Source organism: Argopecten irradians, chromosome 16 (assembly GCF_041381155.1).
Source record: "Argopecten irradians isolate NY chromosome 16, Ai_NY, whole genome shotgun sequence".
NCBI lineage: Eukaryota > Metazoa > Mollusca > Bivalvia > Pectinida > Pectinidae > Argopecten > Argopecten irradians.
In genome coordinates, this window is record NC_091149.1 from 9524853 (window position 1) to 9539671 (window position 14819).

A 14819-nucleotide genomic window follows, 5' to 3' on the forward strand; every position below is an offset into this window, starting at 1 on the left:
ATAAAGTATATTTTTAACGTTGCTTTCTTTGCAGATTGGAGAAAATTATTAATGATTTAGGTATCGATAAATATTTATATACCATGGTGACATCAAGTATGCAGGGGTGTAAAAATCCATTAGCCCGACGCCCGGGGCTACCGAATTTTCAGCTTGGGCTAGTGGAAATTTTAGCCATACTAGCCCGGGGCTAGTGACTTTTTTCAAAGATATTTCAAATCGAAAAACATCAAAATTAAGTCGAAATAACACTTCAAAACATTGCAATTCTATGTAATATTCGTATCTAACTTTAAATCTTAATCTGGAGTCATGTTGTCTAATTTATTGACGACTGTAGACAGGTACAGTAGGCCCTCCCGATCGCCACAGTGAATAGTGATGCAAAGCATTTCATATGAAAGTGACGTAATTGCAACACAGGTTCAAGAAAAACGATGTTAAAGAACTGGAATCTATTCCTCAAAAAGTCGGCAGCAAAGCCATGCCTGCAGTATGTAGCCATATTTTGTTATGGTTATTTTTAATTTGGTTTCAAAGGTCGGGAATCCAGAAATCCGATTCAGGAATAAAAAAAAAAATCTATGAAAATTAGATTGTGCATTTCTAAAAATATCATAGATTAAAGAATTTCTCATGTTAGTGAACGGGTTTGAACAATTTAAAATAAAAACAGTCTTCATGTTTATTTGAATTTGATTTAAATAAAAAAGTAGATGCAAATAATAATAATAAAAAAAATAAAAATATTTGAATTTCTACAGTTATAAAAAATACTGGTATCATAAATTTTCCTTTTTGCTGGGCTAGTAGATATTTAGGCCGGGCTAGTGAAATTTTGGTGTCGACTAGCCCTGGGCTAGTGGTTTGAAATAAATTTTTACATCCCTGGTATGGACTGAAAACGTTTTCAAATTTTAATGTCACATTACTCTAAATGCCACATTTTTGTCTGACAAATAGAACACAATATTAAGAGGATTCCACTGTGCCTTATCTAGTAAAACTTTCAGGTGGTCATGGGTAACACAGTAAATCTTAAAAGGTTTTTTTCAGAGATGACACCTGTCAGACTAATCTGGTCGGAATGATAAAGACAGAAATCCTTAAAATGACTGTGAATCAGTTGGTTTTTCTGGAAATGGGATACAGGGCTAAGTAAACAACCTTTCAGTATATTTTAGTAATTTTTTTTTGTGCCTCGTAAACCTGTGATCAAACAAAGACAATTTCTGCTTTCACATTGTAAATGCAAAGTATATACAGATGTATAGTAATTTATTTATTATTTCATTATCATTTCAGCTGTGAAATTACGAAAAAGTAAAAAGCTTAATTTTCAGTTAAGTATCTGAGGAAAAAATCAGTCTATTAGTAAAATAAAGGAATAATATCAACAAGATTTAGGCTGATCAGCCAAAAATCTTTCAAATGGGTGGAGACTACAATACAAGATATTACTTATAAGTTGACAAGAACATTTCCTATAGCTTTCATTCTACAAACTTTCATGTGGGTTGAGGACTATAAACACAAGGATTCCAACTTAAAAAAGATAAACTAGTGAAATTGAGGCCTTTTAGTGTTTTTAAATCAACAAACCAATTACGTGGGTCGCTTCAGAATATACATCCGTTTTTGAGCCTATGTAAGCCTATTGGACATGCCTCTTGAATGTATACAACCGATAAATTTCTGTAACAACATGGAGTGAGAAAAACAAAATGAAATTTTGAATTATCATACTCAAGTAATTACTTCCAACAAAACAGGTGTAGGTAAAATTAATTCAAAGTTTGTCTATAATTATGTATTACAAATATAAAATTATTGATTGGCCTTTAATTTTCAAACAACCTATTCGGAACATTAGGTACATACTAAACCTTAAAATTCATCATAAATAAACGATAATGGGCAAATCATCCTAAACATAAGTATTTTTACATAACCTTCTGGTAATTGCTTATTTCCTATGAAGAATCTTAAAGTGAATAGTCGTGCAAAGAAAACCAGTCTAAATGCGTTCATTGGCCTTCCAAAAGTTCTCACATATTAATACAACGGTCAAGTTCAGCTTACGTATTCCCAGTTCTGACCATTGAAAATAAAGAAAAGTTAGAAAGCATTGAAAGCGAGGGCTGCGTGGAAATGTAACAACGGACATAGTCAGACCGGGAGGCCCATTTTAGCATTCGTGTTCTTTTTAATTAATTTCTACGTACGCAGACAGATTTTGACGAGAAAGTTTATTTTTTCTATTCCATAAGAAATTATACTGGAGACATTCACACCATTTTTACCGACTTTTTAGCCATCCTTGCCCGACTGTTCACTTTAAGTTACCTTGGTAAGGAGTCCTATAAATTTAAGGATGGTTTGATTAAGATTGGTGGCCGCAAGGAAGACCAACAGATCAAGAATGAATGAATTAGCTGAATCAGATGTATTAACTGGTGGATGATATTCCAGAAGTTCATTGTGTGATACCGATAAATATGGGTAGTTAAATAAAACCAGGTTTCTTTCAGATGCCAAATCTAAACATTGAAAAATGAACATTGGGTTAGTGTCTTCGCATATTAAAGGTTACTTCCCTTTGCATTTAGGTAACCATATGGTGATGTTCAATAACAGTTGGAAGCGAAATACAATGTTGCTGGCTTTACTCTTAAAGTTGCGCTCAGCAACACGAGGATCGTTACATTAAAAACCTAACTGCAAGGATAAAATTCAAATACATGAATACATATTATACTGCTATTAAGTAATGTGTATTTATCTGTGATACTAACCAGGTCAGTGGAAGAGAGGGGCGGTCTGTAGATGGTGTTTTTCCATAATATAATGTTTTCCTCAGGCGTTCTTGCAAATTCTTCCATGATCCTGTAAAAGAAACATATTTCATCAAGATGTCATATCATTGGATAAACTATGGCATTCCTGCCATGGTCGCCCTAAATATGAACCAACCATTATCTCCCACAAACTCAGCTAAATTCACTGGAGTTTTTAATAGAGACTATATTTTAACAAGTATTTACAAATCACATGGACCTTTTGCCTTTTATGAGGCCTGCAGTGGCCGAGAGTCAGTGGTTAAGATTGTGTAAACAGGAGAGGAGAAAATGTAGCGGCCAGACCGGGATTCGAACCTGGGACCCTCCGAACACTAGCCGAAGTGCTCTTCTACCGACTGAGCTACCTGGTCACTGATGATCGAACCAGTCCTTTACAAAAAATCACGAAATAAGCGGAAATAAAAGAATGCATAATGAATATTCAATTACCCTCCAAACATAGTAAAATCACAGAAAATAAACGAACAAAAAGAAAAAACATAAAGGGAATATTCAACTGATATCTTGACCGAGTTAGCTACTGTTGTAGCGAAAAGATATCACCTTCTGACTGACTTTTTATCCGCTACTTGCAATGTCCCACTATAAAGGTGTGGGAAACCAAATCAGGTACGACCGACCATCGATTAAATCTTGTCAAAAAGTATTCCGATCAAACACGGGCTTTTGACACATACCTGGGTGTAAGTAGGGGATGTTATTCTAGCTGAAGACGTCGAGTTTTTAACTTTATCACCATTATTTAATCAGATAGATGCATTTGAATCCAATGTTGACAAATTCTCGGCTAAAATCGAGCGACATTTTGCAAACTACCGCCGCACATGCGCCAGTCTCTCCGAGAACATTACTTGTGAGGCCCATTAGGGGTGATGATATTTCCATTATGTCTTGCAGGCCTACAAATGTTCATACAACACATGCAATGGATAGACAGACAATTTGATAATAGATATATATATAAAAAAACATGATAAAGAGGAAAAGAATTTATTTTATTTCATTCTTTAATTTAAAAAAATGCAAAAAAAAAAAAAAAAAAAAAAAATTTAACAAAATAAATAAAAAAAAAATCGCAGTTTTTTTTGAAAAACTGTTCATTAGCATCTGTGTTTTTTGGAAAGTTTTATTTTTTATTGTTTTTATTTTCAGAATGATTAATTATTATCTTTTATGTCAAAATTATTGTTTGTTTTTTTTATTTGGAAAGTGCATACATGTGTTTCCAATTTTTTTTCAAAACTCAACTGCAGGATTTTTCTGTAGTTTGTTTACATGTAAATGTAAGCCTTACAACATTAAACATAATAAACCAAGCTAATTATAAAGTTTAATCTTGATTTGAATTGTAGGTGATTTTCTTGGATGTCAAATTAAATTCTGATTGATGAAGATGATTGGAAATGGAAGATATTCTTGATGTTTTCTTCATCAACACACATTATCATGGTAAAGTTATTTGGAAATGCAGAATATAATTTATATATAAAATGTGACTTGTGTATCGACGGAAGAAATGTACGTGTATGAAATTTTACTGATATTGATTAAAAGTATTGACTTATTCATTTACTGAATTATAAAAAATATGAGAACAGAGATTATCACGAATAGTTTCTGATGCTAGAATTTATAAGAATATTTCCACAAATTTCCATTCCTAAATGATAATGTCAAAGTAAAAACTGTATTACCCATGCGATCTACAATTTATAAATATACATGTACTGTGTGCATTGTTAAAAAATGCAAAAAAAAAAGTTCAATAAAAAATCATGGAAAATATGTCAAGACATATTGGAATCAGACAAGATAAGAGTCATTTACTTAAGAAATATATCATTAATTATGAAGAGAAATCTGATAAAAATCATTTTTATTGTTTATTTATTTTATATAGGCCTGTATATATTTGTTTGTTAATTTTATATGAATTTCTAACTACCCATTTCATTTCTCAGAATGCTTAAAGAAACTTAAATATTGTGTATTCATTTCAGTGATTTTACTATTTGATTTCATTTTAAAAATGATAGTCCAACTCCTGATCAATGAATACATCGCCAAAATACCCGAATTTTTAGACCTACTCATTTCATATGACTCATATATGCGTGTCCCCCATTTGGCCTCACAAGTAATGTTCTCGGAAACTGGCGCATGCGCGGCGGTAGTTTACAAAATGTCACTCGATTTTAGCCGAGAATTTGTCAACATTGGATTCAAATGCATCTATCTGATTAAATAATGGTGATAAAGTTAAAAACTCGACGTCTACAGCTAGAATAACATCCCCTACTAACACCCAGGTATGTGTCAAAGCCGTGTTTGATCGGAATACTTTTTGACAAGACATAATCGATGGTCGGTCGTACCTGATTTGGTTTCCCACACCTTTATAGAGGGACCTTGCAGTAGCGGAAAAGTCAGTCAGAAGGTGATATCTTTTCCGCTACAACAGTAGCTAGGACCGAGTTTGAACCCCATGTGGGCAGTGCTCTGGGTATTCCAGCTTTCCCCTACCATATAAACTTGGCACACCCTTACGTGATTTAAAGGCCCACTACCGGAGCAAAATATAAAGGTTTCTTAAAAACATTAATTACCTCCGAAAAAAAATATACCGATAGCCTAAGATGAGGTTACAACACCAAACATATGCAAGATTTCCTGCGTAATACATGATAACAATGGAGAGTCATTTCGCTGGTTTACCATCTGCCGCAGTGATAGTCAACTACCGCGTCGTATTTAGGACGACGGGGGAAAAACATAAGACGACTCGCGTTATGAAAATTAACATTTTGTTTATTTTAATTAAATTATTTAGGTGGTGATAATAAGTGTAGTATTAACGTTCAGGTTAATAATTTTTGCCACTCTACAAAATTATTAATCTCGTTTTACATTCCCATTTTAAAAATCAAAAACCGATTCGGAAAGGTAGTGGGCCTTTAATGGTTATGGCGGTAATATAGTCAAAATAACATGTAATTTGATATTTTTGTTACGTTTGATTTTATACTCTCAGAGTTTAAGTATTTAAATCTTCGATATACATAAAACTCTCTTGTCATATGATTTTTACTGTCGTTGGTTAACGAAATGGCCCATATGACAGATAGAATAAAATTCTCTTGTGTAACAAAATCAGGTCACAAAAAAATCAGTAGAGGTCGAAATAACTTACTAGCGTCAAAATGACTACAGTAGGCAACGAAAAACTACAGAACACTTTTCAACAATCTTAGATGTGCATAAACAATAACTCCCAACAGAAATAAAAAAAACAATGATGATGGAAACATGAGTAATATGAGGGGATGAATCGGATGAGACATGTAGGCTAGTTCACATGCCAACAGCCATGTCCTAGTTTACAGTCATTCTTACCTCCTCATCGAATCCATTCAAATTATCATTCCCTTTATAAAAGGGAAGATAGAATGGCTGCATTATAACAGCTAGAAAATCGCAAAAATATCGTCAATATGTTTGTTTTCTATCGCAATGTGATGGATATTGCGCGGCAACTCCCCAACTTCCGTCTTCTGTACGGGAAATCTCGCGAGACTTAGGTGTGGTAAAGTGTTCTAAACAAAATGGCGATCGTTCATTGGCAGGCCAAGTAAAATGGATTGACAACCTATATATTTTGTATGCACACAGTAAAATACCATGGCGGATTTAAACGTGGATGTATCACAGCTCCCCGAAGATGTCAGAAGAAAGCTTGCAGAGCTTAGTTTGGAACTATCGGAGGGTAAGAATGAAATATTAGCTTTCTAATTTTCATGTTTTTCGCCTTTTTTCACAGCAGACCGATTTCATTTCCATTCATGAGTCCAGCTTCCGCTTCTGTTCAATAACGATATCGGCTGAAATGATGGTATTCTCTGCGCGAAATCGAGATTTTCATAACGGAATTTTATCACATGAAAGAATGGAGCATGCTAACACATCGGGTTGGGTTTTGTTTACTTGTCAATACGAAAACAATACCGACATAAATTAATTCATATTTGTGTCTCTGCTTCAGCGGTTGTTTGTTACTTACGGTCACGTTTCAGTGATTATACTGTCAATAGGAATAGTTTATGTGATTATGGTTTAGTCTGATTTAATCCATGACCCTCTTCTGAATGAGATTATCAAGGTTTGATTTGAAATCCGAATTCATGTAATTTACCTTGTCTATGAGTCACAACTCTTAAGTGGCTGAAATCGGTGTCACAGTGGTGATGTTATTGAAGCTTGTTATGAATTTGTGTTACACTATTAAAGTTCGGTTTTGAATTGTATATTGTACCAACAGCAAAATATTGATTCCTATATATCTTTTATTGAATGCGTGTTTCTAGGCCAAGCACATCTAATTTACAGGTAATCATTTGAAGGATAGAATGTCTTGATTTAATTCCAGCTGGGTGCTGTCACTGACATAATGTACTTAGTTGGTGTAATTTTGATAAGGTAGCAAGGTGACATTACAATTCTGCATGGGTCCACTTTCACAAAAATAGCTGAAATTGAAGGAATATTTCCTTATCTCATAATTCTTCATAGAAAAACACAAAGAGAGATTTTAAAGTCCATAAGGCTTCATATATGAGCTCCATATAACTTAAAAAATGATTAACTTTTGTAATGCTTTTCTATGGTTAATTTTAAGTTGTTAAGTTTTTAAGAATTTTTTTTTAAGTTAAAAAATATTCGTGAAACTGGGCCGAGATCATGATCGCTTTTATTGATAATTCTATTATTTTTGAAAGATACATCATATTGTACAAGAGACTCTAGATCTAGATGTGCAAATGCCATCACGATATATACATAACTATTCTGGGATATTGGACCCAAACAGTAGTCCTGACAGAATAGTACGTAGTCGTGATTTAGGAAAAAATTAATTGTTTTCATCTCACGAAACACATTATTTTCACATAAACATACAACACCATCATAAAGTATTCATCAACAGCTTCAGACATTCGGAAATCTTGACGCACAGAAGAACATGCACACAATCACGACTATTGTTCCTTCACAACTACTGGTATAGCTATATAGGATCCCAGTACACTGAATAACTATATATCTATGTATTGCTGTGAATTAAAAGAACACTTTTTGTTCTACAACTTATTTATTAATATTTGACTCTGGTTGGTGAAATTTAAATTGATCGATGGTGCAGAACCACCAAATATGTTTAGCGTAGAATTACTTACCTGTATGCCTGAAAGTTTACAGTTACTGATGTGCAATTCATGCATATTTATTTTTCAATTCAATATTTGTTCTTGATCGCAGGAATAGGATGTATCGATCCAAATTTGTATTGATAATCATGCAGTGTTCAATCTACGATTATTTTTTCGTGGGTCCTTTTCAATGGTTTTTGTGAAAACAATGGCTCCCACAGTATATAGATACCCATTCCCAGAAATTTCATGGGTCCTTTTAAAATTCTATGAGTCCACTAGGACTCGGGATGCGCACGTAGATTTATCACTGATCATGCCGTGTTAACAGACAGATCTAAAAGATATGTTCGTTTTGGGATACTTACAATAATATGTATTTACAGTTTACGCTGACATGGACTCAATAACCATGCTTTCTAGTATTGTCATTATCAGTGCATAATGTTAGCACAACACACAGGGCAATTCTATTGTTATGTGAATAGTCGATGGCGTAGAAACGTGAGGATCATGACCCCACTTTTGGTGGGAACATATGAATGACTCGATTCCAATCAGCTGTTCAATCAAATTTGTTGACGATGACGGGGGAGAAAAAATATGTGTATTTTAATAAAAAGATATGCAACTGCCGCGGGACTTAATAATATTCATTTACTTGAAAAACTGTAAATATAAGGAATATATGTTTATTTTGTTCAGGTTATGAGGGCATAATGATAATGGAGCCCATGTAAATTTTATGTAACCCTGGGTTACATAATTTACATGTGCTCCATTATCATTACACCTCATAACCTCAACAAAATAAACATCTATTCCTTAAATATATGACTCCTAAAATATCAATTAAATGTGATGTTTGGAATATAATTGTCTATAAATTTGTAAGTAAGAGTGAAACTATAAATCTAGGTGCAAGTCCCAGATCATAGACTCATAAAATTCAAAAATGTCCCATAGATATTTCAGAAATATTTCAATTTACATATAGAGGGACCCATTGTTTTGAATAAATCAGCTGAAATTGTCCCATAGTTTTCAAAACGTAGATTTATCACTGAGTTAGCTTATTAGACAAAGCATTTGATTTCAAGCAACAGATTATGTATGATTCAGTTTTCATCATATATATAACACACTGACTTTTTAGGTAAATTTGGGACTGAATAATATATAAAGGCCCCTTTCCCTAGTGAAAATTTGCTCTAAAATATACATGTTTCAAAAAAATTCAATGTCTTGTTTTTGATGCTGTGAAACAGCATTCTTAGGTACGCTCGGCGAGCCTGTGCACATCAAAACAATGAAACCACTCCACGATGAAATTTAAAAGTTGTTTTGTTCATTTCACGTAATACTTGATAGTATGAAAAAATAAAACCCCAATATTCAAAACCACAGACATAGAATTTGTACATACGTATACACCATGAATGGAGTGTTTTTTAAGTATTCAGTTGGGACTCTATGATATTTGTATTACTCCGAGAACACTGGTCTCCCGAAAATCACGAACAACGCCTTCTTCGCTGTCTTCCTCCGCGACAGACTTTCGATGGATTTTGGATTGTGTATGTTTTATTTAAATTTTACGTAATTCATGCTAATGATCGATTATTGTAATCAAATGTAAGGAAGGTAACTGCAAAAGAAAGTTCTTATAACGCTTATAAAGTTTTTTGTGTTGGTTGTATTGACGAACTATATCTGAGATATTATTGCGCAGTAAAAGTTAATAGTTTTTAGTACGTACGTTTTCCTCCCTTGATCTGTCACTGGGAGTTCTGTCTTTTGTTTATCGACAACTGCGGTATATTGAAAGGGGAAAAGTACCAAATCTATCAACATAAAATTACAAAATATAATGATAATATAGATCTATTTATGTACGGGCAACTTAAAGTGACAAATAAACTTATATTGCCGTGTAATGTACTGTTCGCACTGTTCGCACTGTTTTTCCAGTCTTGATGATAGCTTCAAGCTAATATGACTGTCCTTAATAAATGTTCATTACAGTACATTACACGGCAATATAAGTTTATTTGTCACTTTAAGTTGCCCGTACATAAATAGATCTATATTATGTACGGTAGCCTTATGAAGACTTGCTAAAGTCCGATGTATTGCAGGGAGTTTTCATGATGTTAGCGTTCTTATGGATTCAAAAGAAATTTGACTGTTATAAGTAACCGAATAATGTACCCTTTACTTGACACACGATAAATGTTCTGCACGATAATATCTCGCCAACCAGTTACTGTTAGGCTTACGAAGACTTGCTAAAGTCCGATACATTACATGAAGTTTTCTTGATGTTAACGGCTAGCGTTCTTGTGAATTTAAAAAGAAATCTGAGTGATATACGTAATGAAATAGTGTACCTTTTATTTGGCAAAAGTATCTGGCTATGATTTATTAGTCAAAAGTCGTCAAAGCAACCCATGTTAGTTTTCTAAAAAGGAAACCAAAACATATCCGGAAATGGTGATATTTCTAATGTTATATATTTCCGAAAATATTCTTCAATGTTAAGTGGATATCAAGATACGAAAATGTTCACTTATTATTTTTTTGTCTTTGAAGAAACATTGATGAAATTGATAATTTAGTAATTAATAAAGAATTATAAAAAATGATACTCAGATTCTGAACGGTTTTATTAGAAACATATATACATATATGCATTTGTGTTTCTGGTTTCATTGGTGTTGAAATCGTTATTTCAAAAATAATTTAAAATATTACAGTTTTTTCAGGATAATAAGTTATTCGACTTATTGTTCTTGAAAAACTTCATATATCATAAAATAAATAGGGTATATCGTAAATATTTTTTGTTAAATTCCGAAATTCAACACTGCACACTTATGTATAGTTTACTAAATTCTATATTTAAATGAATAACCAATTTCTTTATTAATTCCTTTGTTTGAGTCCTTCATTCACAGCATCTATGAGTGGCCTTGGCACTTTGATTCCAATTGAAAAGGTATACATATATGTACACGACCCTGAAATTATTGAATAAGAAAATCATTGACACAGTTCTACATTCCATATGATATTCGTGAATAATATTTTGAAGTCCTCAGTCCTTTAAACATACCATATTTGTTCCAATAAGCGCCCAGGTTTTTTCTTTTTTTTTATTATTAATTTACAAAATGAAAAGGTGCTTAATGAGACAAAATGATTGCAAACATACAGTATGTCTACAGTTTTGATTGAAATGAGGCCTTAAAAAGGGAAGGGGCGCTTATAGGGACATGGGCACTTATTGAGTCGAATACAGTAGATATGATTTTAAATAGAACAATATATATTGTAAATAATGATTATGTGAGACTCATTGTCAAACAGATTGAATTGGTAAAAATTCTTCTTGAATTGGTAAAAATTCTTCTTGAATTGGTAAAAATTCTTCTTGAATTGGTAAAAATTCTTTTATCAGCTTGTGTCGATATTATGGAAAGCCATTCAGTATCATTACAATATATGCAGCTTCATATTAGATTTGATATGACCATGCGTATATTATACCTAATGCTAATAGCTGTATTGTGACAAAACTGCATCAGGTTCCAACACAACCGCGATACTATTTATAAATAAACCCTGGCTCCAAACGGTTCCAACTGAACAAAGGCCTTTTCTTATTGATTTTTATTTCAAAAAGCCTGCAGCAAGAAAAATGTTAAGGATGCAGAATGTATGTCAGTTTTTTTTGGCAGATCTTATGAGAAGAAATTTACATTGCAAAGATTTTACAAACAAAAAAAAAAAAAGAAAAGGAGCAAATATAGTTAAGATATATCTGCATACACCTGCAAACTGTTTGTATATCTAACAGAGTTATATTTTTACCACTTCAACAGAGTAAAACATATGAATTCCCGCAGTGTGCAATGAGAAAAGCAAAAAAGTATTTGGAGCCCCCCCCCCCCCCCCCCCCCCTCTCCCCCCTCACCCGGCCCCTTCCACCTCTCCCCCTCTCTAGTATTTATCATTATCATTTCCTATTGAAGAAGTGACCAAATCACAATATTTGACAAATATGTAATTTACGAGAGATTTAAGATTGAGAAGGGATTCACTGGTAAAGATTTTCAATTCTTTTAAGTTACAATTTAAAGTATTTACTGACAAAATGGTATTGCATATATATTTTGTTCATAAAATATGGAAACATTTTACCTGCAGTGACAAAAGTGTTTGCTGGTAAAAGGCCATTATGATGTTGTAAATTTAAAGTATAAAAACTTGTATTATTGTACCAGTAGTATATATATGTTAAAAGCTGTTGATACCCAGCTATAGATATATTACAGCTCTATAGATACACAGAGGAGGATGAGTCAGGGTGTTGAATACACAGCTCTACCCTGAGAGGAAGGCAGCCCCATCTATCTGATGTTTGTATCAATAAACGTGTAGACAAAGTAAATAACGGTGTTTGAACTTCCCTGCTCTAATTGCAGACTGATCTCGCCATTCATATCTGGTGTTTTCACATCAGTTTGTGGTCTGGACTCTAACTTTATCAGTAAACCCAAACTTTTGGCCTCAGCACTAAACTATAGGGTTTCAGCACTAATTCGGACCAGACAAAGTGACAAATCTAGTGCTCCCACAATGTATTTCATCTTTTCAATTTTATGGTCCTGAAATTTCAGATTTTCTTTCATAATTGAACAAAAAAATTTAAAACTTTTTAAAAATATTTCTTTGATTTAATCTTATATTGACTATGAATGCACTATTTTTGTCTTGAATTTATATTTTAAAATTACTAATGAGTCGTTTTTAAGTAAGATTTTGTACCCTAAGCTATGTTCGTATTAGGGCAAATCTGATATATGATCACTTAGCGCAATGCTATAGCTCCACTACACATTCCTATTATAGGGTGTTTGTTTTGTTTTCCTGTAGATCCTAGGCCTGTATATGCCATGTTGCTGGAAGTTTTGTTCAAGGTTCCTTCAGTTTGTTCCAGTACAGTTCAAACCTGTTAACGTTCAACATTGATAAAGGATTCAGTTGGGGATATGTTTGCCTGAGCAGATCATGTAATTGTAACAAGACGATGCATGTAAGTCCTTGATGGAAATTGATCAGGTTTTTCCATCATCTCCATGCAAATTTAAAGATCAAGTCAAATTTACAAAGAAAAGAAATTGACACTATTTTTTTTTATCTCAAATATGCATTTAGCAGAAGTGATCATGAGTGATCATGAATTCAACAAGATTTTTGTACAGTACCTGAGTAGCTACCTGAAACTGCACATTTATACATAAATGAATTCAATATTAAAAATATTATCAATATAAAATCATGTTTAATGATAAAGTTGTAGACTGAATAATCTATAAAGTAGAGTTTAAACACACAATTGCAAGGACAATAGAGAACAATTAGCTAATGTAGTAACAGGAAAAAAACAAAACAATTACAGAGTAATGCTTGGCAACAATGAGAGTGCTTCCTTTGATGTGCAGCTAAAAATAGCACAGACAGATCCAGATGAAACAGACAGTAGCGTTTTGTATCTGTTGTATTCGGCTATCAGCCGCAGCTTGATCACGGTCTTTTGGGCTCTTGTCAAAGCATTCTTTGTTGATCATCACATTCTGTTGTGTTGTACACGGCTATTGAACAGAGATTAATCCTCAAGCTAATGTAAAGGAATGTAAAACCAAAGTTATTAACTGTATTTTGATAAAATTGTTTAACATATTAGAAATCTTGGAATTGATGGTAATGCGAATGATTATATAATTAAATGATCCTGTTTATTAATCAGCTGTTCTAGACCGTTATAAATTATCAAAAGACATATATATAGTCTTTTAGATAGTTTTATCAGATATAGAACCATAAAAACTATATCATGAGGGCTCTTATTGATACAATTATTGTATCAATTTCCGATATCTGAATAATTGACAATAATAGCGATGATGATGATGATGATGATCAATAATGATGGTGATGATGATGATGATATGATGTTGATGATGATGATGATGATGATGATGATGATGATAATGGTGATGGTGATGACGATGATGATGATGGTGATGATGATAATGATGATGTGGTGATGATGGTGATGATGGTGATGATGATGGTGATGACGATGGTGATGGTGATGATGATAATGATGATGGTGATGATGATGTTGAAGGTGATCATGATGATGATGACGGCAATGATGATCGATGAAGAATTGAAGATGATAATAATGATAATGATGATCATTAATTAAAGTCTGTGATTGAATTTGTAAGTGCTGATTTGTTATATTGAATTGAAATATTTTCTTTGTGCACGGTTGTGAAGACATCGGTGTCCTATAGCTGTGTATTGGTATTGATTGAGAGAGAATGGTGCCCTATAACTAGTTTAGCTTTCTTTGCCTGGTAATTAACACAGATGCTTCACCAACTGTGCTGCATTTTTGCCTATCCTTAATCAATTCCACTGCAATCTATGATATGTAAACATCGTACTATCATCGTCATGGGATCATTTCTCAGTTGTATAATATATTGGAGTCTGTAGCTGTACTAACTAATCAATCTATATAGGTCATAGTCTGTCTGGGTTTGTTGTAACTGGGACACAGGAATGTGGACATGTAGCAATGGCAGAGCGACTGACAAAATAGAATATAATACTTTGTGTGGTATATAAATATAAATTGTGATGTCTGTCAACACCAGTATAAGCTTAATACTATAAC

General features: G+C 33.1%; 1 protein-coding gene across 8 annotated transcripts in view; it reads left to right on the forward strand.

Annotated features, from left to right (window-relative positions):
- The first annotated feature begins 6431 nt into the window (after positions 1-6431).
- LOC138311002 (disco-interacting protein 2 homolog C-like) overlaps positions 6432-14819 on the forward strand; it is a 65516-nt gene continuing 57128 nt past the window's right edge. For all 8 annotated transcript variants that reach the window (XM_069252416.1, XM_069252417.1, XM_069252420.1 and 5 more), the window contains exon 1: positions 6432-6624. In XM_069252416.1, the coding sequence (XP_069108517.1) occupies positions 6540-6624 (85 nt within the window). In that variant the 5' untranslated portion in view covers positions 6432-6539. The remainder of the gene's footprint in view (positions 6625-14819) is intronic.